At 35.8% G+C, this 27,759-nt stretch overlaps 1 protein-coding gene across 9 annotated transcripts; it reads left to right on the forward strand.

Moving 5' to 3' along the window:
* The first annotated feature begins 13,902 nt into the window (after positions 1-13,902).
* On the forward strand, positions 13,903-18,021 carry LOC134255185 (uncharacterized). Of its 9 annotated transcripts, none has more exons than XM_062737687.1 (7): positions 13,903-14,026; positions 15,448-15,534; positions 15,623-15,888; positions 16,190-16,298; positions 16,586-16,662; positions 16,756-16,852; positions 16,959-18,021. In XM_062737687.1, exon 7 carries the CDS (start codon positions 17,086-17,088, stop codon positions 18,019-18,021), a length of 936 nt encoding a protein of 311 aa, XP_062593671.1. In that variant the 5' UTR covers positions 13,903-14,026; positions 15,448-15,534; positions 15,623-15,888; positions 16,190-16,298; positions 16,586-16,662; positions 16,756-16,852; positions 16,959-17,085. The 9 variants fall into 9 exon arrangements, with proteins under 9 accessions (XP_062593671.1, XP_062593670.1, XP_062593668.1 ...); XM_062737686.1 differs by having other exon boundaries at positions 16,190-16,294; XM_062737684.1 differs by lacking the exon at positions 16,586-16,662 and having other exon boundaries at positions 15,623-15,733; positions 15,809-15,888; positions 16,190-16,294.
* The last annotated feature ends 9,738 nt before the right edge of the window (positions 18,022-27,759 follow it).

Genomic DNA, 27,759 nt, shown 5'->3' on the forward strand with positions numbered 1-27,759 from the left:
AGTAAAAGTTTAAAATTTTCATGTAAAGGTGGGTCCAAGGTCAAGGTCAAAAGGTCAAATTTGATGGTACCCAAAGAAAGGTCTTGTCACAAGGAATACACTTGTGAAATATGAAAGTCATGGCTCCACTAAATCAAAAGTTATAGGCAAGGTTAAAGTTTTTGCGGACAAAGAGACAAACAGACAGACAGACGGAGGAACACGACAAAAACTATATACCCCTGAAACTTCGTTTACGTGGGCATAATAATAACTTCAAATCTGTGTCCAAGTACCTTTAAAGCGTTTGCACTTTGCAGACAAACAGACAGAGAGACAGACAGACGGACGGACACGACAAAAACTACATACCCCTGAAATTTTTCAGATATTGAAAAGCTTTCCAATGAAGAGTCAAGGTCATTAGAAGGTCAAATTACAATGAAGGAGGCAGGGGAAACACTTTTTAGGATGAAATCAAATAAATCACCTGGCTCAGATGGCTTTACCTCAGAATTTTTTAAGGTCTTTTGGAAATTTATAGGCGTTTTTGTTGTCCGATCAATTAATTATGCATATGATCATGATATCTTAAGTGTAACTCAGAGACATGGAATCATTACCTGCTTACCGAAGGGTGACAAACCTAAACACTTGTTAAAAAATTGGAGACCTATCTCTCTTTTAAACACAGTTTATAAAATTGCATCTGGTTCAATAGCAAATAGAATTAGAAGGTTTCTAGATAAAATTATACATCCTGATCAAACAGGCTTTATACAGGGCAGGCATATAGCTGAAAACATTAGACTAATCTATGACATTATGCAATACACAGAAGAAGAAAAAATACCAGGTCTTCTTCTTCTTGTTGACTTTGAAAAAGCATTTGATTCTGTCTCTTGGGCTTTTATTCAAAAATCACTTAAATTCTTTAATTTTGGAAAGTCTATGAGGAAATGGGTCAGTTTATTTTATTCAAACATTACATCAGCAGTAAATCAGGGAGGAAATTTATCTGAAACATTCTCTTTGCATCGAGGGTGTCGACAGGGAGACCCACTATCCCCATACTTATTCTTGATATGTGCTGAAATCCTTGCTATTAAGATAAGAAATAACAAAGACATCAAAGGTATATATTTTATTGATGGGGAAAAGAAAATCTCGATGCTCGCTGATGACACTTCTCTTATATTAGATGGCAGTGAGAAATCTTTACAATCAAGTTTAGGTACCCTTAGAGATTTTGCAAAAATGTCCGGCTTACATATAAATTACGATAAAACACAAGTAATATGGATAGGTAGCAAAAAAGGTAGTGATGAGGTTTTATGTAAAAATCAATCTCTTGAGTGGGGAAAGAAAAACTTTAGGTTACTTGGTATTGAATTTGATATAGATTTGCAGAAGATACTTTCGAGGAATCTCAGTTCAAAGTTAGAAAACATAAAGAAAATGATAAGACATTGGAAACATAGGAATCTCACACCACTAGGACGATTAACAGTTTTGAAAACACTTTTATTGCCAACATTGAATCATATTTTTGCCTCCCTTCCAAATCCCACTGATTTATATATAAAAGATTTAGAAAACACCTTTTATTCTTTTGTAATGGGGAGTAATGCTTTTAGACTAAAAAAAGGAGTTTGTATTAAAGATCTTAAAGATGGCGGTTTCAAGATGATTAGTATTAAAGAGTTTATTATGTCTCTGAAACTTGTTTGGATGAAAAATGTCATACTGCAAGGTAAATATTCATATCTAACTTTAGATTTAAAAAAAACAGTTTTTTGTGGAGAAGAATACATTCTCAAGAAAATTAAAGATGTAAAAAATATGTTTTGGAAAAATGTTTTAGAAGCCTGGCTATTTTTTTCTAAAAAATTACCAGAACCAGAAGCAAGTGCCTCTATGGAACCACTATTTTTTAATAAAAATATACTGATTGGCAAGAAAACAATTTTTTATAAGAAATGGTTTGAAAATAATGTATTTTTCGTAAATGATCTCTTAAGAGAGGACGATTCCTTTATGGACATTAATATGTTTAAATTGAAATATGGAATCCATACAAACTTTCTTGAGTACAATGGACTTATAGCTGCTATCAGAGAATGGATGAAAACCAAAAATATAATTTCTATGCCAACTGTGTATATGCCATATATTACACAAAAAACATTCCGTTTATTAAATGCGAAGAAATCAAGAAATTTATATGAAATTTTGAAAAGCAATGACATCAAGCCTTTAGGTCAGACTAGCTGGAATAGAATTTTTAACTTGAATGATAGTGAATGGGAAAAAGTTTTTTCATTTCCTTTTAAGCTCACAAAAGATACAAAACTTCAGTGGTTTCAGTTCCGCATTAATCATAAAATATTAGCAACAAATTCCTTTTTACATAAAATTAAGATAATAGATTCATACAAGTGTTCTTTTTGTGAAACTGAGACAGAAACTATTGAACACATCTTCTGGGAATGTGAAGTAGTACAAGACTTATTGAATAGTTTTGATAGTTATTGTTTTAGAAAGATTCATATTAATGTTGTATATTTGAAAAAAGAATTCATATTGGGATCTTTTGCAAAATTAGACAAAATAAAATATCTCATTGCTCTTCAGATTAAATATTTTATCTACAGAATGAGATGTAGTGGTAAATACCTCTCCTTGAATGAACTGATATCCTCCATCAAATATATGTATGAAATAAACAAGTATATTGCATATAAAAACAATAATCAGTTGACTTTTGACGAAGCCTGGAAACCCTGGAAGAATCTGTTTTTGTAATTTTTTTTCTTACTATCCCTTCTCGCCCTCCTCTCTCTCTTGCTCTACTCTCTCTCTCTCTCTCTTTCTCTCTCTCTCTTTCTCTCTCTCTCTCTCTTATAAAAAATTTACAGAAAATGTATATTTGTATTTTATAAGTATGTATTAGAATCTGTAAATAAAAAAAAAAAAAAAAAAAAACATACCCCTGAAACTTTGTTTACGGGGGCATAAAACCATAACTAGTTGTGTAAATTAGGAATTTTAAAATCTATTCAGAAGCAATACCAAAACAAAATGTGTTTGTGAAACACTGATCCCCCGAATGGCAACATAGCGAAGCTTAGTTTTTCTCAAATGCAAATCAAACATTTTGATACCCAAAATGGCCTTTTCAAGAAATAAAAAAGTGAAATATGAAACCCTAGCACCACCTGTTCAAAAGTTATGGCCAAGGCTAACGTTTTCTTTGAAAAAATAGGTCAATCTCCAAGGTCAAAAGGTCAAAGTTGTTTGTCTCAAATGAAAGGTCTTGTCCAAGGAGTATGAGAGCCCTACCCTTTACCGTTCCAAAGTTATGGCAAATGTTAAAGTTTTTTAAAAGTAGGTCAATCTCCAAGGTCAAAAGGTCAAAGTTTTTGGTATCCAAAGGAAGGACTTATTACAAGGATTGCATATGTGTTTAATGTGAAGCATGAAAGCCATAGCCCTTACCATTCAAAAGTTATGGGCAAAGTTAACGGTTTTATAAAGAAGGTCAATCTCCAAGGTCAAGTTCAAAAGGTGAAGTTGTTGGTATGCAATGAAAGGCCTGTTACAGGGATTACATATGTAAAGTATGAAAGCACTAACCCTTACCGTTCGAAAGTTATTGCCAAGGTTAAAGTTTGGAATTTTGGTGTAAAAGTGTGTCAAACTCCAAGGTCAAGAGGTCAAATTTGGTCGTACTCAAAGGAAGGCCTTGTCACAAGGAATACACCTGTGAAATATGGAAGCCATAGTCCCACCCAGTCAAAAGTTATGAAAAAGGTTTAAGTTTTTGCGGACAAACAGATAAACAGACGGGCGGACAGGGCAATAACTCTATACCCCCGAAACTTCGTTTACGGGGGCATAACAAAATGTGATTGTCAAACAATTATGCCACTGTATGGCAGTTCTTAGCAAGGGCATTCAAAATGCATATCAAACTCCAAGGTCAAGAAGAAGAGGTGAAAAACAATCAAATTCAAAGAATTGTGGCCCCCCCCCCTTTTCGGTGTCTTTGTGGGTGAGATGTCATTTTTTATGACATATTGTGTCAAACATGAACGTCCTATCATATGTAATTCAGAAATTATCACCGAAGTTGAATTTTTGTCCCCCGCTTGAAAAGTGGGGGATATTAATTTGGGTTTGTCCGTCCGTCCGTCTTTCTGTCTGTCTGTAACGCTTTCGTTTCCACACGATATCTCAAGAACCCTTTGAGCTTTTGCAATGAAATTTAGCATAGCAACTCCCTATGGACTAAAGAAGACCCCTGTTGATTTTGAGGTCAAAAGGTCAAAGGTCAAGGTCATAAATAAGCAAATTCTGTCTGTTGTAACACTTTCGTTTCCACACGATATCTCTAGAACCATTTGAGCTGTTGCAATGAAATTTTACGTAACAACTCCCTGTGGCCTAATGAAGACCCCTATTGAATTTGAGGTCAAAAGGTCAAAGTTCAAGGTCGTAAATTTATACATTCTTTCTGTATTAAACACTATCATTTCCGGGCGATATTTCAAGAAGATTTTGAGCTTTTGCAATTTTATACCAAAACTCCCTAGGACCTCTCTCACCCCTCTCAAAGTGCCCCGCACCGTTTGTTTTATTAGTATTTATAGTATTACAATGTCGCTATTTTTAGCACAGGGGCATGAGGAGAGTTATTGCGTATAAAACAGGTTCTCGGCGGACATTTTGTTCTTATTACATCTATTAGAACTCTTTAATAAAGGCTAAATAAATCAAACACCATGGATTGTGTAAAATTTTGACAATACCGAACATGAATATCTACATGTATGTGACTTCACTTCTGCATATACTTAATGCCATGTAAAGCGATTCCGTGGTCTAGTGATATGTTTCTCGCTTCGCAAGTGAGAGGTCCTGAGTTCAGTTCCCAGATGGACCCCTTTTTTTTTTAAAGAAATACCTTTTTTTACTAAATGATAGGCCATATTTCAGACTATGTGGGCAAAAAATGTGTGGTTGAATTTCTTTCATATCATATATAAAGAGAGATTTTGTATCCTAGAACAAAATATCAAAGTTTCAGAAAAATTGAATTTGAGGAAAAATCTTGGCCTATTTATTGTGTCCTACTATGATTGGGAATCTAGGCCATGCTTTTAATCTTGAAATATAATATAATTATGACTTGGTATTCTGCACTCAAAATAAGCATGCAAGCAATTATAGATTGATATACCCTATAATTAAAGTATATTCATGAATATTTTACCGTCTACAATGTATGTTTATACCGGTATATTATTTTGAATAAACATAACTGTTACATATAAATGTAAAAAGTTTATTAAAATACCCACGCACAAGATTTTCTGTTGAAATTTACAATATACATGTAACAAAAAAATTGTGTACTCGCAGCGTTAGTTTATACACATTTCACGATTTAATGACCGCGGTAGAGTAATGAATGATGAATACGTAATTAAATCACGTGAGCATGATGTTTGAACATAATTCACAACTTACTTCACAAAGCAGTAACAGGTAACTGCGCAGCAGACTTTCAGATCAGTTCATTACATTTTTCAGTCGAAAATGCATTACAGGAGCCCAGAGATGATCAAAAATTGAGGTAAATATTCTAAAGCTGTTGTAATAAAAAATGTTTAAGAATTTGTTTAATTTCTCTGAGGAAGGTTGTATATTTTGACATCCCCGCCATTTTCAAAGGGTATTTTCCCTGGTCAGTGGTCAAACGACATAACTTCCAGATCTCCTTAGACAGTTGTAGATAGTTTTACAAATGACACAAAATAGTCTGCAATTTTAGGGGAAATGTAGTTACAAGGGAAAAAAATAGGACAGGATATATTCGTCGCATTAAATCTTGCAAATATGCATTAAAATAAAAAAAAAAAGGCTTTCGGTTAAGAGGTTTTTCACATTTTCAAAATGCAATAGAATCCATAAAAATCAACCGAATACATGAAAAATTGAAACGCATTTATTTCTTTAAAATAAAATTATCTCAGTCCTCCCCCCCCCCCCCCCCCCGCTTTCCAGTAACCTAGCAATGTCGCTTAAATATAACAAGACAGGTTTGAGACATAAATATTTTGTCCTGCCCAGAGGTAGAGCATATTCTAGATTAATTGCTAAAATTGTTTTATAATTGGGGGATTGATTAATACATAAATTTATTATTTGTTTCTTGCATGCATTTGTAATTTATTTGCATCGGGATCGAAATTGTGAGTTTTAAATTTTGACATGTGGCGCGAACAGCAAATTTGGCGTCAGTGGATGGTCAGGTGAGTTGGTTGGGGAAAACAGTTAACATTATTTGAAATAACATTTGTCAGATTCAGGTGCACGTATTGATAAAACGTTGATAAAGTATTTTTAAACTGCGGAAAGGGACAGCTTAAAACCTACAGGCGAATTAATCTATAAAACAAAAAAGTGAAATATCGTTTGAAAATGTATTGTGCTTTTAGACTCTGCATAAGTATGGGACATCAGATCCTAAGTGGGGTTAACTTTTCCCTGAATCAACTGTGTATTGATAATGCAAATATTTTTACTGACAGGCATTTTTAGGGTGTCGAAGGGGCCTGTTTTTTGCTCCATTCATAATGGCAAAAAGTATGTGTTTTCCCAATTTCACCAAAGAAAATTTCCAACAGACAATCAAAACAAACAAAATTTGGTTATAAAATGTTTGCATGGACTCTGTAATGTATAATCTAATTGATGTTCAAATAAATATATAAACGACGTGCTCCAAATACTGATTGAGTGAATGTTGAAGTATTGTATGTATAAACTGACAATGATAGTAATTGTTTATATTTGTATTCAGCATTAATCATACAAGACTTACGATATTATAATACGCAATCTCTCCTGCAATACAAGTGACTAGATCTACACACCACCATGCACAACAGACGACAACTTACTCACACTTGCGCATCGCACACAGTGTCAAGTTAACACATACCTGCACACACTCATACCACACTAAACTCCCCTCCCTTTTGAAAAAGAGGGAGGTACTCCTGTACCTTAATACATCATATGCAAGTAAAAAAGTGAATGAGTACCTTGCAAATAAAAGATAAACTATTATTTATTTACATAAATAGAAAAATGACAAAATTATAGTTTTTTTTTTTAATTTCAACCAAGTGTCACTTTTTTCTCAAATGGAATAGCCCAGCCAATTGATGTTTTCCCCCTTTCCGGATTCTGCTGGAAATCAAGCGGTGAGGTTGTCGGCATGACATTTTACTTGCATAAATTTATTCATCAAATCAGAGATGGCATAAAAAATATGCATTTCAATCATTTTTTTGCTCATCAATATGAAGTGGACAGGAATATTAGTAACACCCATGGGATCAGTGCAAGTGTTGGTGTCCCAGATAAAAGTTTTTGGAGCAGACTTCTTTTTAAGTACATCTATGCTCTAGCCCCTAAGGGGTGCATGTAAGATGCTTCAAGTATGTTTCATTGTACCAACCAAGGTTTCAGAGACTGCAATTTCAGCTAATTTAAAAGAATGATCAGGTTAATGTTTTTGAAGCAGGTGTCATTTCCAAGCATTTTGAACAAACTTACAAGAATGGAACATGTACATCCAAAATAAAATATATGGAAGTACACTACCAGGCTTGCCTCGGATGCTGAATCTGGCCTTTATTTTTAATATGAGTGACTAGGTTAAAAGTTTTTTGAGCTAGTCTCATTTCCAAGTAACTATAAGGCCTATTTTGACCAATCTTCCACGGATCCATTACCAGGCTTGCTTTAGATTCTGAATCCAACCTACATTTTATAGATGAGTGAAAGAGTCAAAATTTTTGGAGCAAGGAAATATTTGGAAATAGTCATTCTAATATAACTATTAAACTGTTGAATGATCACAATCAAATTAGAGATATTGATGAAGGTTATTCAAATGCAAAAATTTTTTTTACCTTGAAGCTTTATTTTGAACTTGAACTTACCTCAACAAAGTCAAGATGTAGTTATGCTATACCCTGACACCAGCCTCAGGGTTAGCATTTGTGCCATGGTAGAGTTTTAGGAGCAAGTCCATGTTCTAGTAAGTATAAGTCGTACCTGGACCAAAATTGCATGGATGATGCATTTAGGAATGGACACTACCAGACTTGCTTCGGATGCTGGATCTGTCACCCACATTTTCCAGATGAGTGACCAGGTTAAGGTTTTTGGAGCAGGTCCATTCCCAAGAAACTGTAAGTCCTACCCGATCCAAACAAGCATGGGTGATGCATCTAGGAATGGACACTACCAGACTTGCTTCGGATGCTTGATCTGACCTACTTTTTCCAGATGAGTGATGAAATTATTCCCAACTCAGCTCTACCCTGACCAAACTTGCATGGATGATGCATCTAAAGATGGACATTTGAAACTTGCTTCGGAAGCTGGATCTGACCTGCATCTTCAAATGAGTGACCAGGTTCAAGTATTTGGAATATGTCAATCCTCAATGAACTTTAAAAACTATTTAAACAGAATTTGCTTGAATATTGTTGTCAGGATAAATACTAACTGTTAAGGAAATATGATGTGAGATTTGCATTACTTAAACTGATAACATTCGTCAAGGTGAGCTTCATAATCTTTGATTATCTGTGCTTTTAAATGAAGTTTCATACTTCATGTCAAATGAGAGTGTCTCCCCATGATGTGTCTGTTTTCTCTTTATAAGAGCAGAAGAAAATTGAGGCTGACCAAGATCCTGAAGTGAGGAGCAGTCCCTTCCCATTTAACAGCATTCATGAGCAGAAAATGGGGTAAGATTCATTCTTGACCTCTTTGTACCTTTTCCCAGTATTTTGGCTTTCCAATTGATGTTGGCTTTGTCAGGCTTTGACCTATTGATTTTGAATTGACAGGAAGCAGAAATGCTGAGACAGTTCAGAAGAAACATCACCAGAAGCCACAGCAACAGCAAAGGAAACTTATATGGAAGTATTTTTGAATTTCTCCCTTCTTTCCCCTGGCCCCGGCTGACTCTAACATAACTAACCTTCCCCTTCCCTTTCCCCCTCATTTGTCTTCCTGAATTCACTGTCATTGTTTTCTGATTTTTCAACAAATTGTGTTGTACTGATTTTATTCACTTGAATTTTTGTGATTTGTTTCATTGTTTTAAAGTCTTACTAATCTTGTGCCAGTTTATACTTTCAGGGACTTGGAAGAGGAACAACGATGGAGGAGCAAGGTCGACCAACAGAGGAAGACGAGTCCATTTCCCATCTCTATACAACAGCCAACATGGCCCAAAGTGGTAAGTTACTTTTCGTGATTTGTTGCATTCTTTTGAAGTTTTACTAACATTGTGCCAGTTTTGTACTTTCAGGGACTCAGAAGAGAACAACGATGGAGGAGCAAGGTCGACCAACAGGGGAAGACGACATGACGAGTCCATTTCCCATCTCTATACAGCAGCCAACATGGCCCAAAGTGGTAAGTTACTTTTCGTGATTTGTTGCATTCTTTTGAAGTTTTACTAACATTGTGCCAGTTTTATACTTTCAGGGACTCAGAAGAGGAACAACAATGGAGGAGCAAGGTCGACCAACTGAGGAAGACGAGATGACGAGTCCATTTCCCATCTCTATACAGCAGCCAACATGGCCCAAAGTGGTAAGTAACTTTTCGTGATTTGTTGCATTCTTTTGAAGTTTTACTAACATTGTGCTAGTTTTGTACTTTCAGGGACTCGGAAGAGAACAACGATGGAGGAGCAAGGTCGACCAACAGGGGAAGATGAGATGACGAGTCCATTTCCCATCTCTATACAGCAGCCAACATGGCCCAAATTGGTCAGTTACTTTTTGTGATTTGTTGCATTCTTTTGAAGTTTTACTAACATTGTGCCAGTTTTATACTTTCAGGAACTCGGAAGAGGAACAACGATGGAGGAGCAAGGTCGACCAACAGAGGAAGACGAGATGACAAGTCCATTTCCCATCTCTATACAGCAGCCAACATGGTCCAAAGTTGTAAGTAACTTTTCGTGATTTGTTGCATTCTTTTGAAGTTTTACTAACATTGTGCCAGTTTTATACTTTCAGGGACTGGGAAGAGGAACAACGATGGAGGACCAGGGTTGACCAACAGAGGAAGACGAGATGACGAGTCCATTTCCCATCTCTATACAGCAGCCAACATGGCCCAAAGTGGTTAGTAACTTTTCGTGATTTGTTGCATTCTTTTGAAGTTTTACTAACATTGTGCCAGTCTTATACTTTCAGGGACTGGGAAGAGGAACAACGATGGAGGAGCAAGGTCGACCAACAGAGGAAGACGAGATGACGAGTCCATTTCCCATCTCTATACAGAAGCCAACATGGCCCAAAGTGGTTAGTAACTTTTCGTGATTTGTTGCATTCTTTTGAAGTTTTACTAACATTGTGCCAGTTTTATACTTTCAGGGACTGGGAAGAGGAACAACGATGGAGGAGCAGGGTCGACCAACAGAGGAAGACAAGATGACGAGTCCATTTCCCATCTCTATACAGCAGCCAACATGGCCCAAAGTGGTAAGTAACTTTTCATGATTTGTTGCATTCTTTTGAAGTTTTACTAACATTGTGCCAGTTTTATACTTTCAGGGACTGGGAAGAGGAACAACGATGGAGGAGCAAGGTCGACCATTAGAGGAAGACGAGATGAAAAGTCCATTTCCCATCTCTATACAGCAGCCAACATGGCCCAAAGTGGTTAGTAACTTTTCGTGATTTGTTGCATTCTTTTTTAAGTTTTACTAACATTGTGCCAGTCTTATACTTTCAGGGACTCGGAAGAGGAACAACGATGGAGGAGCAAGGTCGACCAACAGAGGAAGACGAGATGACGAGTCCATTTCCCATCTCTATACAGCAGCCAACATGGTCAAAAGTGGTTAGTAACTTTTCGTGATTTGTTGCATTCTTTTGAAGTTTTACTAACATTGTGCCTGTTTTATACTTTCAGGGACTGGGAAGAGGAACAACGATGGAGGAGCAGGGTCGACCAACAGAGGAAGACGAGATGACGAGTCCATTTCCCATCTCTATACAGCAGCCAACATGGCCCAAAGTGGTAAGTAACTTTTCGTGATTTGTTGCATTCTTTTGAAGTTCTACTAACATTGTGCCAGTTTTATACTTTCAGGGACTCGGAAGAGGAACAACGATGGAGGAGCAAGGTCGACCAACAGAGGAAGACGAGATGACGAGTCCATTTCCCATCTCTATACAGCAGCCAATTTGGCCCAAAGTGGTAAGTAACTTTTCGTGATTTGTTGCATTCTTTTGAAGTTTTACTAACATTGTGCCAGTTTTATACTTTCAGGGACTCGGAAGAGGAACAACGATGGAGGAGCAGGGTCGACCAACAGAGGAAGACGAGATGACGAGTCCATTTCCCATCTCTTTACAGCAGCCAACATGGCCCAAAGTGGTAAGTAACTTTTCGTGATTTGTTGCATTCTTTTGAAGTTTTACTAACATTGTGCCAGTTTTATACTTTCAGGGACTGGGAAGAGGAACAACGATGGAGGAGCAAGGTCGACCAACAGAAGAAGACGAGATGACGAGTCCATTTCCCATCTCTATACAGCAGCCAACATGGCCCAAAGTGGTAAGTAACTTTTCGTGATTTGTTGCATTCTTTTGAAGTTTTACTAACATTGTGCCAGTTTATACTTTCAGGGACTCGGAAGAGGAACAACGATGGAGGAGCAGGGTCGACCAACAGAGAAGACGAGATGACGAGTCCATTTCCCATCTCTATACAGCAGCCAACATGGCCCAAAGTGGTAAGTTACTTTTCGTGATTTGTTGCATTCTTTTGAAGTTTTACTAACATCGTGCCAGTTTTATACTTTCAGGAACTCGGAAGAGAAACAACGATGGAGGAGCAGGGTCGACCAACAGAGGAAGACAAGATGACTAGTCCATTTCCCATCTCTATACAGCAGCCAACTTGGCCCAAAGTGGTAAGTAACTTTTCGTGATTTGTTACATTTTTTTGAAGTTTTACTAACATCGTGCCAGTTTTATACTTTCAGGTACTCGGAAGAGGAACAACGATGGAGGAGCAAGGTCGACCAACAGCAAAATACAGGATGACGAGTCCATTTCTCATCTCTATGCAGCAACCAATATGGCTCAAGGTTGTAAGTAACAAATTGATTATTTAAATGAAGTTTGTCATTTGTTAGGGAATGTAAGTGATTCTCCTTTGATGTGTTTGTTTTCTCTTTTTAAGCAGAAGAAATTTGGGGCTGACCAAGATCCTGAAGTGAAGAGCAGTCCGTCTCCCATTTAACAGCGTTCATGAGCAGAAAGTGCAGTAAGATTCATACTTGACCTCTGAGCACCTTTTCCCAATATTATGGCTTTCTAATTGATGTTGGCTTTTTCAGGCTTTGACCTCTTGAGTTTTAATTGACAGGAAGCAGAGATAGCCACCTCTGAAGGTCAGTCCGGAGTGTTTGCTGCATTCAGAAATTATGGGGTGTATAGTAGTTGTAAGTAGCGTTACAAAGGTGTTTCTTAGTCTTAGGTTTAGTTTGTATAGTATTTCCTGTAGGTGCAGTTGTGTTGTAGTTTGAGTTAGTAAGTAGGCTTTAGTTGATAGTTAGACAGCTTAGAGGAGTGTAGGTTATTATTGTAATTAAGGTATTTGTTAGTTAGTGCATGATTAGTGCTTGTGGTGGATAGGTTTGCATGATTAACACCCTAACAAGCAGGGTTCTCCATGAGCTGTTTTACTGTGTTGGTCCCAACACGGAAAAATGTTCTCCGACACAGTAAAGATTCAAATTTTATATGTGCGACACATTAAAAATTTGCTGACACAGTAAGATCTGTGATAATAAAAAAAATTGAAACATACACAGTGTTCCAGCTAGGATCTGAAAATGGAGGGGTGCAATAGAAGGGCACTTTTCCGCGACATACGGTGATACCGTTGTCGCAAGTTTTTCTTACAAAAATTATAATTACAGATTACAAATTCTCTCTATCTGAAACATAATTGATCAAACAATTCTACCGTCTTTCAATTCTATACGATATCTAGATCACTTAATTATGCTTTCACCTTGCATAATCAATTATTTCCTAGACCCTCAATGGACTTGACGCATGAAGGAACAACGACAAAAAATTGGATTTCAAACTTCCATGTAATGCTTAATTGGTACTAGTAGTTGCAATTAAAGTACATTGTATAATTTTTAAAAATATATTTAAATGTCTTTTCTATAGAGCCATGGCTCTAGAATTATGTTTGCAATGTAAATCAAACATAACACTCTACCAAAATCATTTACTTGATGTAAATAAATAGTTTTCAATTTTCAAGGAACTTTTAAAAGTATTTTACTATTCTGAAGTCTCTTTTTTTGTAATTCCTTAATTCGATCAATAAAATTGACAAAAAAATTATGACAAATTTCCTTTAAAAAATTGTAAGTAGTTCAACTTTTTAGACAAGAATTTCCTCTGCATTTCACAACATGTGCTAATATGTTCGACCATACTATTTTTGTAACGAATTGGTGATTTTTTTTTTTTTTTAATTGTGTGCATTTATTCTTAAGTAATTATAATGAATAGTGAGTCAGTTGCAAATTTGATCGCTAAAATACCGTGAAATTTTAGTGCTTTGCGTAAACTCTGCAAACACAGTAAAATTTCAAACAATGGAGAACCCTGAACAAGTTACAAGCTACTAAAACTACTAACGTCTGCTAAATGTTGTGTGACGCGTCTAGTGTGTTGGTGTTAGTGTCTGTGTGCTTGTCACCTCTCGCTTTCAGCCATCACCGCTGGCTAGCAGCAATGCGAAAAGGGGGAAGAAATTCTAATGACTTTTCCTGCCAGTACATAGCCTCTCCACAACAAGTCCTATGCGATGCCTCCACGTGGAAGCAGACGGATACTGGGTATCATTTTGTCCCAGGCTAAGTTCGCAAGGACGCACGGGAAGATGAGTCTCAAAAGCATTGGTAAACATCTTATATAGGATCTCTCCTGATCACAAACCCAATTTAGTAGTAGAATCAATTGATATAAGTGCTGGTTTTTAAAAGAAGTGAACCTTTGTTTGTTTTATGTCTTTGTCATCTTTTTAGCTCACCTGAGCCAAAGGCTAAAAGTAAAGTGAGCTTTTCTGATCACATTTTGTCCGTCATCTGTCCGTCCGTCCATCTGTAAACTTTTCACATTTTCGACTTCTTCTCAAGAACCACTGGGCCAATTTTGACCAAACTTGGTACCAAGCATTCTTGAGTGAAGGGAAATTTAAATTGTTAAAATGAAGGGCCAAGTCCCCTTACAAGGGGAGATAATCAAGAAAAGACAAAACTAGGGTGGGGTCATTAAAAAATCTTCTCAAGAACCACTGGGCCAGAAAAGCTGAAACTTCTGTGGAAGCATCCTGGGGTAGTGTAGATTCTAAATTGTTCAAATCATGACCCACGGCGGTTGGGCGGAGTCACAATGGGGAATCAAATTTTTACATAGAAATATATAGGAAAAATCTTTGAAAATCTTCTGCTCAAGAACCAATGGGCCAGAAAAGCTGAAACTTGTGTGGAAGCATCCTGGGGTAGTGTAGATTCTAAATTGTTCAAATCATGACCACCGGGGGTAGGGCGGGGCCACAATGGGGAATCAAAGTTTTACATAGAAATATATAGGAAAAATCTTTGAAAATCTTCTTCTTAAGAACCACTGGTCCAGAAAAGCTGAAACTTATGTGGAAGCATCCTGGGGTAGTGTAGATTTCAAATTGTCTAAATTTTGATCAGTGGGGTAGGGTGGGGTCACAATATGTGTTACAAGGGGGAAATCTGGTAAAGAACAGAATGGTCAAAGCTTCTCAGGTGAGCGATGTGGCCCATGGGCCTCTTGTTTGTAAAATTTCACATTTTAATCTTTTGTCAAATTCAAGAAAACTTGGCAAAGAGTATCCTTGGATAAATGCCATTATGGGATTTAAGTTTATTCAAATGAAGGCCCACTCCTCTTCAAATGGAAGATTACTACAAATAAGAGAAAAATTAAGGACATCTTTTAAAAATCTTCTTTTCAAGAACCACTGAGACAGGAAAGAGACACTTATGTGGCATCATCCTCAGGTAGTGTAGATTCAAAATTAGTCAAATCAAGACCCCATGTTGGTGTCAGAATAGGGGATCAAAAATATATATAATACTGTAGATTCCTTATTTTTCGCAAGTAATTATCGCGAATAGGCTTTTCACCGTCAAATCACAAGAATGATAATTCGCAAATGCATGGTTGGCTAAGAGATTTTAGGTGAGCATATTGCCCATTGGCCACTAGTTTATTTTATAAATCTTCTCACTTGGTATAAAGTGCAAGTGATCCCCTTTTGGTGTCTGTTAATTTTTATCTTTTTAAGAGGAATACTTTTAAGGCTCATGAACAGGATCCTGAAGTGAGGAGGACTCCCTCTCTCATTGAACTGCATACAGCAGCAGAAAGCAGGGTAAGATTCAGATTTTACTTCTTGTATCTTTGCTTGCCTATTGATGTTGGATGTACCAAGCTTTAACATCTGGACCTTCAATTGACAGATTTCAGTTCCCTTTTGATTCAGAAGAGGAACAACAATGGAGGACCAAGGTCATCAATATAAGAAGAGTCTATTCCTGTCTGTGTTTTGCAGGTATTATGTTTCAAAAGTGGTAAGCAACAAGCTGCTTTTTACTGAAGCTTCTCACTTGGTATGAAGTGCAAGTGTTTCCCCTTTTATGTCTCAGAAGAAAGTTAAGGCTGACTAGGAATTCTAAGTGAGGAAGAGTCCCTTTCCCATTCCGCTGCAGCCATGAGGAGAATACTCGTAAGAATCAGACTTTACTTCTTTTTTACCTATGGAACTTCATCATGACCCACTTTAACAGGCAGGAGTCTTACAAGTATTTTTTATTTAATTATTTCTGACATACCTTTGTCCTCCCTACTCTAAAGTAACTATGCTTTCCTCTCCTTGCCCCAATATTCCACCTTATTCCTAGGTATCATAACCTTATTGTCTTTATTTGCTTTTTGATTTTCAAGCTAATAATGTAATGATTATGTTCATTTGAATTTCTGTGATTATTACATTGCTTTGTATTATTGCTTATCTTCTCTCCATCAAGTATTTTCAAGGAATTTGACAAGGGAAGAGGACCAGTGCTGACCAAGTGAAGAAAAAGAAGAGTCTATTGCCAAGCTTTGTACAGCAGCCAATATCTGATTAAGGAGTGGGTAAAAAGATTTATTTTTTGCAATTTACAAATTTTCTTTATACACTTATCAAATCATAGGTCTAGGGGGATTTACTTCTGCTGCACAACAGCAAGACTGTGTTGCAATAACAATAGGGCATCCCGAGGATGTGTTGTTTCAAATTACTTTACATCATGATCCCTTTGGACTAGGATTATTAAAAAAATATGAATTAAGAATTTTTCTTTTGATGACAAAGTCAAGGTGACTCAGGTGAACTTTTTGGCACAAGGTATTTTTGTTCATGTTTTTTCATTATCAAGTAGAAGATGAGACTGATCTCAATCAGTTAACAAGAATGTGGAAAGTAAGGACTTACTACTGTCTAACCTAAACATTGATGGTTAGTCAGATCAGATGCATGTAAAGCTCTAGACCTTGCATTATGTAATTTGGAGGAGATTTTGCTTGGATTCTTTAGTCTTTTTGTTAATAGGCAGACGGTTATGCTGGCATTGATCCTGTTTCAAAAAGCAGATCAACATGATTCCTCAAGACTCCAAAGAGATCAACTATGGGACCTGAAAATAAAGGTAAGACGCAAAATCCTTCTATTCTGTAAAAATATGTTAGCTATTTTTCATTTATTAAGATTTTATTAATATTTATGTTGAGTCCTTGTGATTTCTTTTTTTACAGGCAGACTGCCATCAATTTCATGTTTCTTTGATAGCAGACAAATATGCTTCAACAATAGTGCAGAGAGTAATTTAAGGTTTGGACTGCAAGTGATGGACACACTAAATAACTCAACTCAAAGAATTCAATGGATAATGCTGAGAACTTATTATATATCTACAAAGTGATGGGCACACTAAATAGCTTAACTGACAGAATTCAATGGACCGTGCTGAGAACATTGTTATATGTCTACAAAGTGATGGGCACACTAAATAGCTTAACTGACAGAATTCAATGGACCGTGCTGAGTACATTGTTATATGTCTACAAAGTGATGGGCACACTAAATAGCTTAACTGACAGAATTCAATGGACCGTGCTGAGAACATTGTTATATATCTACAAAGTGATGGGCACACTAAATAGCTTAACTGACAGAATTCAATGGACCGTGCTGAGTACATTGTTATATGTCTACAAAGTGATGGGCACACTAAATAGCTTAACTGACAGAATTCAATGGACCGTGCTGAGAACATTGTTATATGTCTACAAAGTGATGGGCACACTAAATAGCTTAACTGACAGAATTCAATGGACCGTGCTGAGAACATTGTTATATATCTACAAAGTGATGGGCACACTAAATAGCTTAACTGACAGAATTCAATGGACCGTGCTGAGAACATTGTTATATGTCTACAAAGTGATGGGCACACTAAATAGCTTAACTGACAGAATTCAATGGACCGTGCTGAGAACATTGTTATATATCTACAAAGTGATGGGCACACTAAATAGCTTAACTGACAGAATTCAATGGACCGTGCTGAGAACATTGTTATATGTCTACAAAGTGATGGGCACACTAAATAGCTTAACTGACAGAATTCAATGGACCGTGCTGAGAACATTGTTATATGTCTACAAAGTGATGGGCACACTAAATAGCTTAACTGACAGAATTCAATGGACCGTGCTGAGAACATTGTTATATATCTACAAAGTGATGGGCACACTAAATAGCTTAACTGACAAAATTCAATGGACCGTGCTGAGTACATTGTTATCTACAAAGTGATGGACACACTAAATAGCTTAACTCACAGAATCCAATGGACAGAGTTGAGTATGTACTAATATCTACAAAGTGATGGACACAGTAAACAGCTTAATTCTCAGGATTCAGTGTACCATGCTGAGTACATAACTCATTAAGGATAACTCATATGACATCCACAGCAGATCACTCAAAGTTGTTTTACTACATTATTGTACAACTTTTCATATACTACGTTATTTTTATGCGCCTGGATTGATAGATCCCGGGCGTATATTATTTTTATCCTGTCTGTTTGTCTGTTTGTCTTTCTGTCTGTTGTCAACTTTAACCTTCGCCATAACTTTTGAACCATAAGAGATAGAGACTTCATATTTGGTATGCGTACTCCACTAATAAAGTCCTTTCAAATGACATCAAGGTCAATGACCTTGTGACCTTGGCTGTGACCTATACACTAAAAATAGCTTTTTCCACTGTTTGCCATAACTTTTGAACCATAAGAGATAGGGACTTCATATTTGGTATACTTACTCCACTAATAAAGTCCTTTCAAAAGACGACAAGGTCAATGATTTTGTGACCTTGACTGTGACCTATATGCTAAAAATAGCTTTTTCCACTGTTTGCCATAACTTTTGAACCATGGGAGATAGGGACTTCATATTTGGTATACTTACTCCACTAATAACTTCATTTCAAATGACATCAAGGTCAATGACCTTGTGACCTTGGCTGTGACCTATATGCTAAAAATAGCTTTTTCCACTGTTTGCCATAACTTTTGAACCATAGGAGGTAGGGACTTCATATTTTGTATACTTACTCCACTAATAAAGTCCTTTCAAACGATGACAAGGTCAATGATCTTGTGACCTTGACTGTGACCTATATGCTAAAAATAGCTTTTTTCTCTGTTTGCCATAACTTTTGAACCATAGGAGATAGAGACTTCCTATGTAGTATGCATACTCCACCGATTAAGTTCTTTTAAATGACACCAAGGTCAATGACCTTGTGACCTTGACTGTGACCAATATGCTTAAAATAGATTTTTCGAACTTTGTTGCCGCCGGACGCATAGTGTTTCACAAACACATCTTGTTTCTGAATGGTTTTTTTTGTATCTGTATATTATATTTTTTAATTTAGAAAAGTTAAAGATTAGATTTTTAAGCAAAAATATCAAGAGAGGTACTGTAAACGTATTACATTTGGCTGTGTATTCTTTTTAGCGCCTTTCGCGGAAAGCAGCCTCCGCTAAATCAAGTACATCACTAAATGCTTTGTGTATAAAGGTTTATGTAACGCACATTCAAAAAACGCTAAATCCAATCTACGCTAACTTGTTGAAAATTCAATTTCCGCCAAATATCGTACACGCCAAATATAATACATTTACAGTAAATCAGTGCTTGTCTGAATATCTAAGCTTAAGAGAAAGGGAGGTAATTTTTTTATTGTGAATCCTTGTCCAGAGCATATGCTTTCTCCCCTTGGTCCAATGTGGCTAATACTTCTCTCACAGAGTGCCACTGGTCAATGGATATGTAGTGACCTTGAACAAAGTTTCTAGGCCAAGAGTCGAGGTTAAAACCCCTTTCAGTTACTTTACATTTTTATGTTCATTGCTGAAAGTGGGACCATTTGAGATGCCCACCATCTCAATGATATCTAATTTTAGTTTGAAAATTGCTAATAAAGATAAAGTGATCTCATTGTAACATCATTATTTTTTAGTGTTTTAGATTATAAATAAATATAACAATATGCAAAATCTAAATTCTTTTATATTTTCTCTCCTTTGATTTACATAGCAGGCCTTGCAGTTTTTAGCTCATATGAGATTTTCTGATCACCTGTTGTCCATCGTCCATCCGTCTGACTGTCCATTCATCTGTAAACTTTTCACATTTTCAGCTTATTCTTGAGAACCATTGGGCCAATTTTGACCAAACTTAGTGCAAAACATCCTTGGGTATTGGGATTTTAAATTATAAAAATAAAGTCCCTTTCCGAGGGGAAATTGTCAAGAATATACAAAAATAGGGTGGGGTCATAAAAAAATCTTCTCAAGAACCACTGGGCCAGAAAAGCTAAAACTTCTGTGGAAGCATCCTGGGGTAGTGTTACTAGTGTAGATTCTAAATTGCTTGGATCATGACCCCTGGGGATTGGGAAAGGTCAAGATAGGTATTAGGGGGAAATCTGTTTAATAACATAATGGCCAAAGTTACTCAGGTGAGTGATGTGGCCCATGGGCTTCTTGCTTATCTAATTTAGTTTTATCTTTGTATGCAACACTTTTTCCTTCTTTTAGTTGTTACTGAGGTTCTAAGTAATTTAAGTTTTTTATGAAATATTTTTCCTTGTCAAGTATCTATAAGCATGTTCTACTTCATACACAAGTAGTATATGAAGATTTAAAATTTCTAGATGTTTCATATTTTTTTCAATTTTTCTTGAAAAGCATAACTGATGTACATGTAATTGTAAAAACTGTGTTTGTCCCTTGTGATACATGATTAATTTATGTCAGTTTGAATTTATCATATATATTAAAATACACTATTATACAGTCTGTTTGTCATGGAATTAAACTTGTTGAGTTTTTATTCCACCTCTATAATTGAAGATTTGGGGGCATATTTTGATAAACTGTCTGTCTGTTTATGTGTCTCCAAATTTACTAATTTTTACTACCCATGGCCATTCCTTTTGAACTTTTTTTAACCTTTAAGTTAGACTTTGACCTACTTTGGTAAAAAAAAAAAATGATGTGAATGATTAGTGCTAGGGCTTTCATATTTCAAATGTGTATTCCTTGTAATGAAACTTCTCTTTTTACCCCAAACAAAGGAAGTTTTAGGGATATACAGGAATCACATTGTCTGTGAATGTAATTTTGTCTAGGCTTTAACTTTGATATATGGAAACATTGGAAGCTTATACTTGTTATAGAGCTTGCTTGTAATGACCCGACAGTGAGTCCTGATCTGACACAAGGTCATTCCTGCAAGTTCAAGGTCACTGGCCTAAAAGTATGAAATTTTTGTCTGGGTCATAACTTTGTAGAAAGAATCACTGGAAGCTCAAACCTGGTACAGGGATTGCTTATGACCCAAAAATGTGTCATGATCTTATCCAGTCATTCCATTTAGTTCAAGGTTACTAGTAGAAAAAAGGTATGACATAACTTGACTTTGTAATGAAGAGTCAGTGGAAGCTCATACTCGGTACAGATATTGCTTATGATCAAAGAATATGCCTTGACCTTTATCCAATGTCATTTTGGCGATTTCAAGGTCACTGCTAGAAAAAAGAAAAAAAAATGTCTCGGCTAAAACTTTATTTGGAAAAGAATTGGTACAGGTATTGTTTTTGAAATAAGGAAAGTTCTTATTTTAATCCAGTGTCAATGCAGCAAGTTCAAAGTTACAGGCAGAATAGTGTAAAATTATTTTTTTAAGACTTTAACTTAACAATTAATGTAGAAATACTAGGAGCTCATACTTAATACAAAGATTGCTCATTGGAACCTGATACAGGTACTGTTTATGAACTTAAGGAGTGTCATGACTTCAATTCAAAGTCAAATAGCAAGTGAAAGGTTGGTGGTATAAGAATTAAAAATTATGACAAGCCTTTATTATCTGATGGAGAAATATCTGTACGTATGCACGATGATTCACTTAAAGTTTACTAATGATCAAAGTATATGTGAATTTTGACTAGTCTCAGTCTTTTTGGCAAGAAATTGAAATGAAATGGCAAATTGAACAAAAAAAATTCATTTTGGACCAATCCCGATCAAAATAAAACCATAATGAATAAAATAACAATTTATTGCCTTCTTTATTGTCCCTTGCTTTAGCGAAAGCGAGGGGACATTAAATCTCATTCGTCTGTCCGTCCGTCAAAAAAACTTTAACCTGCCCATTATTTTTGATTTAGTGGAGCTATGACTTTCATATTTCACTTGTGTGTCCCTTGTGAGAAGACCTTTCTTTGGGTACCACCATATTTGACCTATTGACCTAGACCTTGGAGTTTGACCCACTTTTACACAAAAAATCCAAACTTTTACTTTGGCCATATCTTTTGAATAGTAGAAACTAGGAATTTCATATTTCACATATGCATTTTTTGTGTCAAGGCCTTTCATTGGATACCAACAATTTTGACCTTTTAACCTTAACCTTAGAGACCTATGAAAAAACTTTTACCTTGACCATAACTTTTGAATGGAAAGGGCTAGGGCTATCGTACTTCACATATGTAATCGTTGTGAAAAGACCTTTCATTGGATACCAAGAACTTTGACCCTTTGACCTTGACCATGGATATTGACCTAATTTTCAAAAACTTTGACCATGGCCACAACTTTTGAACGGTAGATACTACATGTAGGACTTCATATTTTTGCACATATGTATTTTTTGTCGCAAGACCTTTCATTGGATACCAACAACTTTGACCTTTTGACGTTGGAGATTTCCGTACTTATGAAAAAACTTTAACCTTGATCATATCTTTTGAATGGTAGAAACTAGGACTTACATATTTCACATATGTATTTTTTGTGGCAAGGCCTTTCATTGGATACCATTCTGACATTTTGACTTTGACCTTGGAGATTTCCGTACTTTTGAAAAAAAAGTTTAACCTTGACCATAACATTTGAACGGTAAGGGCTAAGGCTTTCATACTTCACATATGTAATCCTTATGAGAAGACCTTTCATTGGATACCAAGAACTTTGACCCTTTGACCTTGACCTTGGAGATTGACTTACTTTTCCAAAACTTTAACCTTGGCCATAACTATTGAACGGTTAAGGTTAGGGTTTTCATCCTTCACATATGTATTACTTGTGACCTTTTTAAAGAAATCAACAACTCAGATCCTTTCACCTTGGAGTTTGACCTACCTTTCAAAAATGCATCCTTGGCCATAACTTTCTTTTGAACAGGGGGGTGGGATTTTGTATTTCACAATCGTATTTCTTGTCAGAAAACCCTACTTTGGGTAATATCAAATATATTTCATTTGAATTAAGAAATGTTAAATCTTTGTTATGTTGCCATACGAGGTCATCTGTGTTTCACATACACATCTTGTTCCTTATATCAAGAAGAGATAGGACTTTCATATTTGACATGTGCATTACCTGTGACAAGATATTTCCGAGCATGCTATGAATTCTTACCCCTTGACCTTGACTTTCACAACTGACCTTATTTTTAAAAAAAAAATAAACTTCAGTGATTATTTCTAGATAAATGACATATGGTAGGATGTTCATATTAGACACAATGTGTCATAAAAAATGACATCTCATCCACAAAGACACCGAAAGCGGGGGACCACAATTCTTAGAATTTGCTTGTTTAAAATTAAGTCAATCATGAAGGTCAAGATCAAGGGTTCAGAAATCACAGCATGCTCGGAAATATCTTGTCACAGGTGATGCACATGTCAAATATAAAAGAACTATCTCTTCTCAATCAAAAGTTTTAAGGAATGTGTTTTAAGATGTGTTTGTGAAACATTGATGCCCCTGTATGGCAACAGTGAAGATTAAACTTTTCTTAAATGCAAATTTAAAATGTTGGTACCCAAAGTAAGGTGTTCTCACCAGAAATGCAATTGTGAAAAATATGAAAGCCCTGGCACCACCTGTTCAAAAGTTACGGCTAATGATAAGTTATTGAAAGGTAGGCAAAACTTCGAGGTCAAATGGTCAAAGTTGTTGGTTTCTAAAGAAATGGCTTAATTGTCACAAGAATTATATATGTGAAGTATGAAAGCCATAGCCCTAACCGTTCAAAAATATGGCCAAGATAAAAGTTTTTTAAAAGTATGTCAAACCCTAAGGTCAAAGGGTCAAAGTTCTAGGTATACAATAAAAGGTCTTGTCACATTGATAAAATATGTAAAGTATGCAAGCCCCGGCCCTAACCCTTTAAAAGTTAACATCAAGGTTTGTTTTTAACAGGTAGGTCAAACTCCAAGGTCAAAAGGTCAGATGTTTGTATCCAATGAGAGGTCTTCTCACAACTTGTGTCAAGGATTGCATAGTTGCCATACAATGGTCGCTTTTCCATTGATGTCTTTCTCTTGAAAAAAAAAAAATAATTGAATTATACGTGAATAAGCTATGATTTTTGGTTGAATTTTTGCTTAATGTATAATCACAAATTTTGTTGGGGTAAAATTTCTTGATTTCATCCTTAAAGGTTTCTTGGGCATCACATAAATGTATAAATATTTCGTTTTCGATCGAATTTAGACAACAAAATTAAATCCTTAAAGAGATAACGAAAAGTTTTTAAGCTCAAAAGTCCATTAAACATTACAAATTAGGAGCAGAACACACACGGACCTCTAACAAATCAGAGGTGGGATCAGGTGCCATGGAGGAGTGAGGATCCCCTGTCGACCGGTCACATGAAGCTTCATTGCTGCAATAATGTAGCCCTCTCCGATTTTTTATCTGATATTTTCTGGGTAAGAAATGTTATGTTTAAGCCGAAATCCGTGCGGGAGTGAATTACTCCCGCACTTGCACCATTACAGAGTACAGAAATCGATATTCACGGTACTATCCCTGATCAATGTGAAAATTTTTATCATTCACAGGGCCTAAAAACTGTCCCTCATTTGAGTATATTTTCTGAATATCACAACCTTTACATATACCTTTATGCATGACTAAAATACGTGAAAAATCGATTTCCATAGAAATCTGATGTCGCCTCAAAACTTTTCCATCTGGATAATGAGAGTTAAACTTCACTTTTGAATACATTTATCAAGAACAATTCCAAATACTAAAATACGTGAAAAATCGATTTCCATAGAAATCTGATGTCGCCTCAAAACTTTTCCATCTGGATAATGAGAGTTAAACTTCACTTTTGAATACATTTATCAAGAACAATTCCAAATACTATAATATGTATATTAGGTATAATCATAAGACATTGTTTTCTGTATTTATCAAATATTGCTCTCCTTTGTCAGTATAAAATGACTTTTTAACCAAATTTAGAAAATCATTTACCTCACAAGGAGTGAATTTAGGACGTGGATTTTCAGTAATTTTAAATGTAAAATATTTGATTGAATTTCATGATCAACAGTAGCTAAATATACATATGTCGATGTTTGACTAAAAAAAGAGATCAATCTAATCCCTCCAAAAATCAAGTAGAACAAGATGTGTTGGTGAAACACCGATGTCCCCATGTGGCAACACATCGAAGGGTGGTTTTGTTGTTGTATTCTTGTTGTATTTCTAGTGAGAAGATACTATATATCGTAAATATATTTGGAAGGTCAAGGTTTGTTTTTAAAAGTAGGTCAAACTTCAAGGTCAAGGTCAATGGGTCAAAGTTCTTTGTGTCTAATAAAAGGTCTTCTTACAAGGATTACATATGTGAAGTATTAAAGCCATAGCCCTTACCGTTCATATATTTATAAAAGTTTTGACCTACTTTTTAAGAACTTTAACCTTGGTCATAACTTTTGAAGGGTTAGGGCTAGGGCTATATCATACTCACAAATGTAATCCCTATGACAAGACCTTTCTTAAGAAGCCAACAACTTTGACCCTTTGACCTTGGAGTTTGACCATAACTTTTAAAGGGTTAGGGCTAGGGCTAGGACATTCACGCTTTAAATATTCAATCTAGGTTTCTAAGATGCAAACTAAATAGACGAGGGTTGATCCAAAAGTAATGTTTAAGTGTCCATAGCTTTTACATTTGGCGTCATATTATTAAATGCAATATATCAAAAGATGAACAAATGTAAATCTAATTAAAATTGAAATTTTAATTTAATAATGTTTATTTGAATTTATTTAACAAATGTTTAAAACATAGAGCATTGAGGGTGTCGCCGCGTCACAACGGAACGCCTAATTTTATAGTGTTTTTTTTTTGTCCCCCGCTTGAAAAGTGGGGGATATTAATTTGGGTCTAGATCTGTCCTTCCGTCCATCATTCTGTCTGTCTGTAACGCTTTCGTTTCCACACGATATCTCGAGAACCCTTTGAGCTTTCGCAATGAAATTTTGCATAGCAACTCCCTATGGACTAAAAAAGAACCCTATTGATTTTGAGGTCAAAAGGTCAAGGAAATAAATTCCCAAATTCTGTCCGTTATAACACTTTCGTTTCCGCGCAATATTTCTAGAACCCTTTGAGCTTTTGCAATAAAATTTTACAATACCAAGCCTCAATATAAAACAAATAGTTTACTGCCAAATATGGGCTCCTAGGGGAAAAGTACACAGCACATAAATACTACATGACGGAGAACATTTTTGCGGTGTTTATGACATTACAAAAAGCTAAATATTTTCAAATTCATTTAAAAAATATTGAAAAAAGTTATTCAGAAATTAGGAGAATATGTTAAATGTTCAAAATGATGCATGTGTGAAGCATTTATTAAGGAACGATCTGAATACGGTACCTTTAAATCGAAAGAAGGGATGAATTGTTGTTTATCACATTTAAACAGTTTTAAAAACAAAGTACCCTGTATATACATTTACTTCCATGTTCATGCAAAGTCGAAAAGTACGATGAACGTGTAGCAATTTTCCCCCAGTAATCATGGTAATTCGAATTTATGAACCTGAGGTTGTGCTATTACGTGTCCTAAATATACCACCGTATATTACAAAACTAGTGAATAATTAAAAAAATTAAAAGAACTTTCATAAAAGTCAATTGTTAAGAAAAATTTTTAATGATATTTCAGACAATGATACTATAGAGTAAAATAAGGGGCATACACCCCTTGTACAACATGTTGCATACACCCCGGACACAACATTGATTTTTCGTCAATATCTTTATATACGAACTGTTTTATTTACAGACAATTTGTACAAACGTTTATATTGTAAACATGTATTTAACAATAATATAAAAGTGGTGATAAAGCAAAGCTTTGTTCTGATATTTGATCATAAACACAGTGTAGCGTCAATCTTGCTCCAACCCTCGGAATTGTGTTGAGGTGTTTGATAAAAGTAGAAGGTGTCTAGTGGATTCATAGGTATCCATATACTCCTTAGATAATGCTTTCTTCCGTAGGCATATGCTTTCCGGCGAAAAATATCCGTAAGTTGGGAAAATGGACAAAGAACGTACATTGACCCCCTTTCTCTCGCTTCGGAAGCATACACCCCACGCACAACATAGTATACACCCCGCATGTTGGGATATACTATTAGTTACACAGTCAGTTAGTGACCTAATACGGATTCATACCATGCAGGGTGTGAAATGGAAATGCGTATTGGGCGAGGCGAATATGTGTGAAAAGTGAAAGATTTGAGGCAATAAAAGTCACCATTACCCCCCCCCCCCCACACACACACACACACACACGAAATAGGTTTTTGACGTTGGGGCGTGTTTTTTTTTTTTTTTTTTTTTTTTTTTTTTTTTGCTTGTCAAGAAATTTCTCCTGGGATTGGATTTTATTTTGGACTGGGGTGGACCCCCCCCCTGGAAAAAATTTCTGGATCCGCGCCTGACGTTTGTCATAAAACTTTGTTGCTATATTACCATTAAACGTCTTTTTGAGTAAAGTATATATACAAAAAAATGGTAGTTTGCTGGGTAAAATTCGTGAGAAATGTATGTTTTGAAATAATTAGTCTGAAAAACTATTTTCTATGAAAACAATATATGTCTGTGAAACACTGACCCCCCCCCCCCCTCCCCCATTTTGATA

This window comes from Saccostrea cucullata, unplaced genomic scaffold (genome assembly GCF_032062105.1).
Source record: "Saccostrea cucullata isolate Sc308-1 unplaced genomic scaffold, CSIRO_AGI_Scuc_v1 ctg127, whole genome shotgun sequence".
In the NCBI taxonomy this organism is placed as follows: domain Eukaryota; kingdom Metazoa; phylum Mollusca; class Bivalvia; order Ostreida; family Ostreidae; genus Saccostrea; species Saccostrea cuccullata.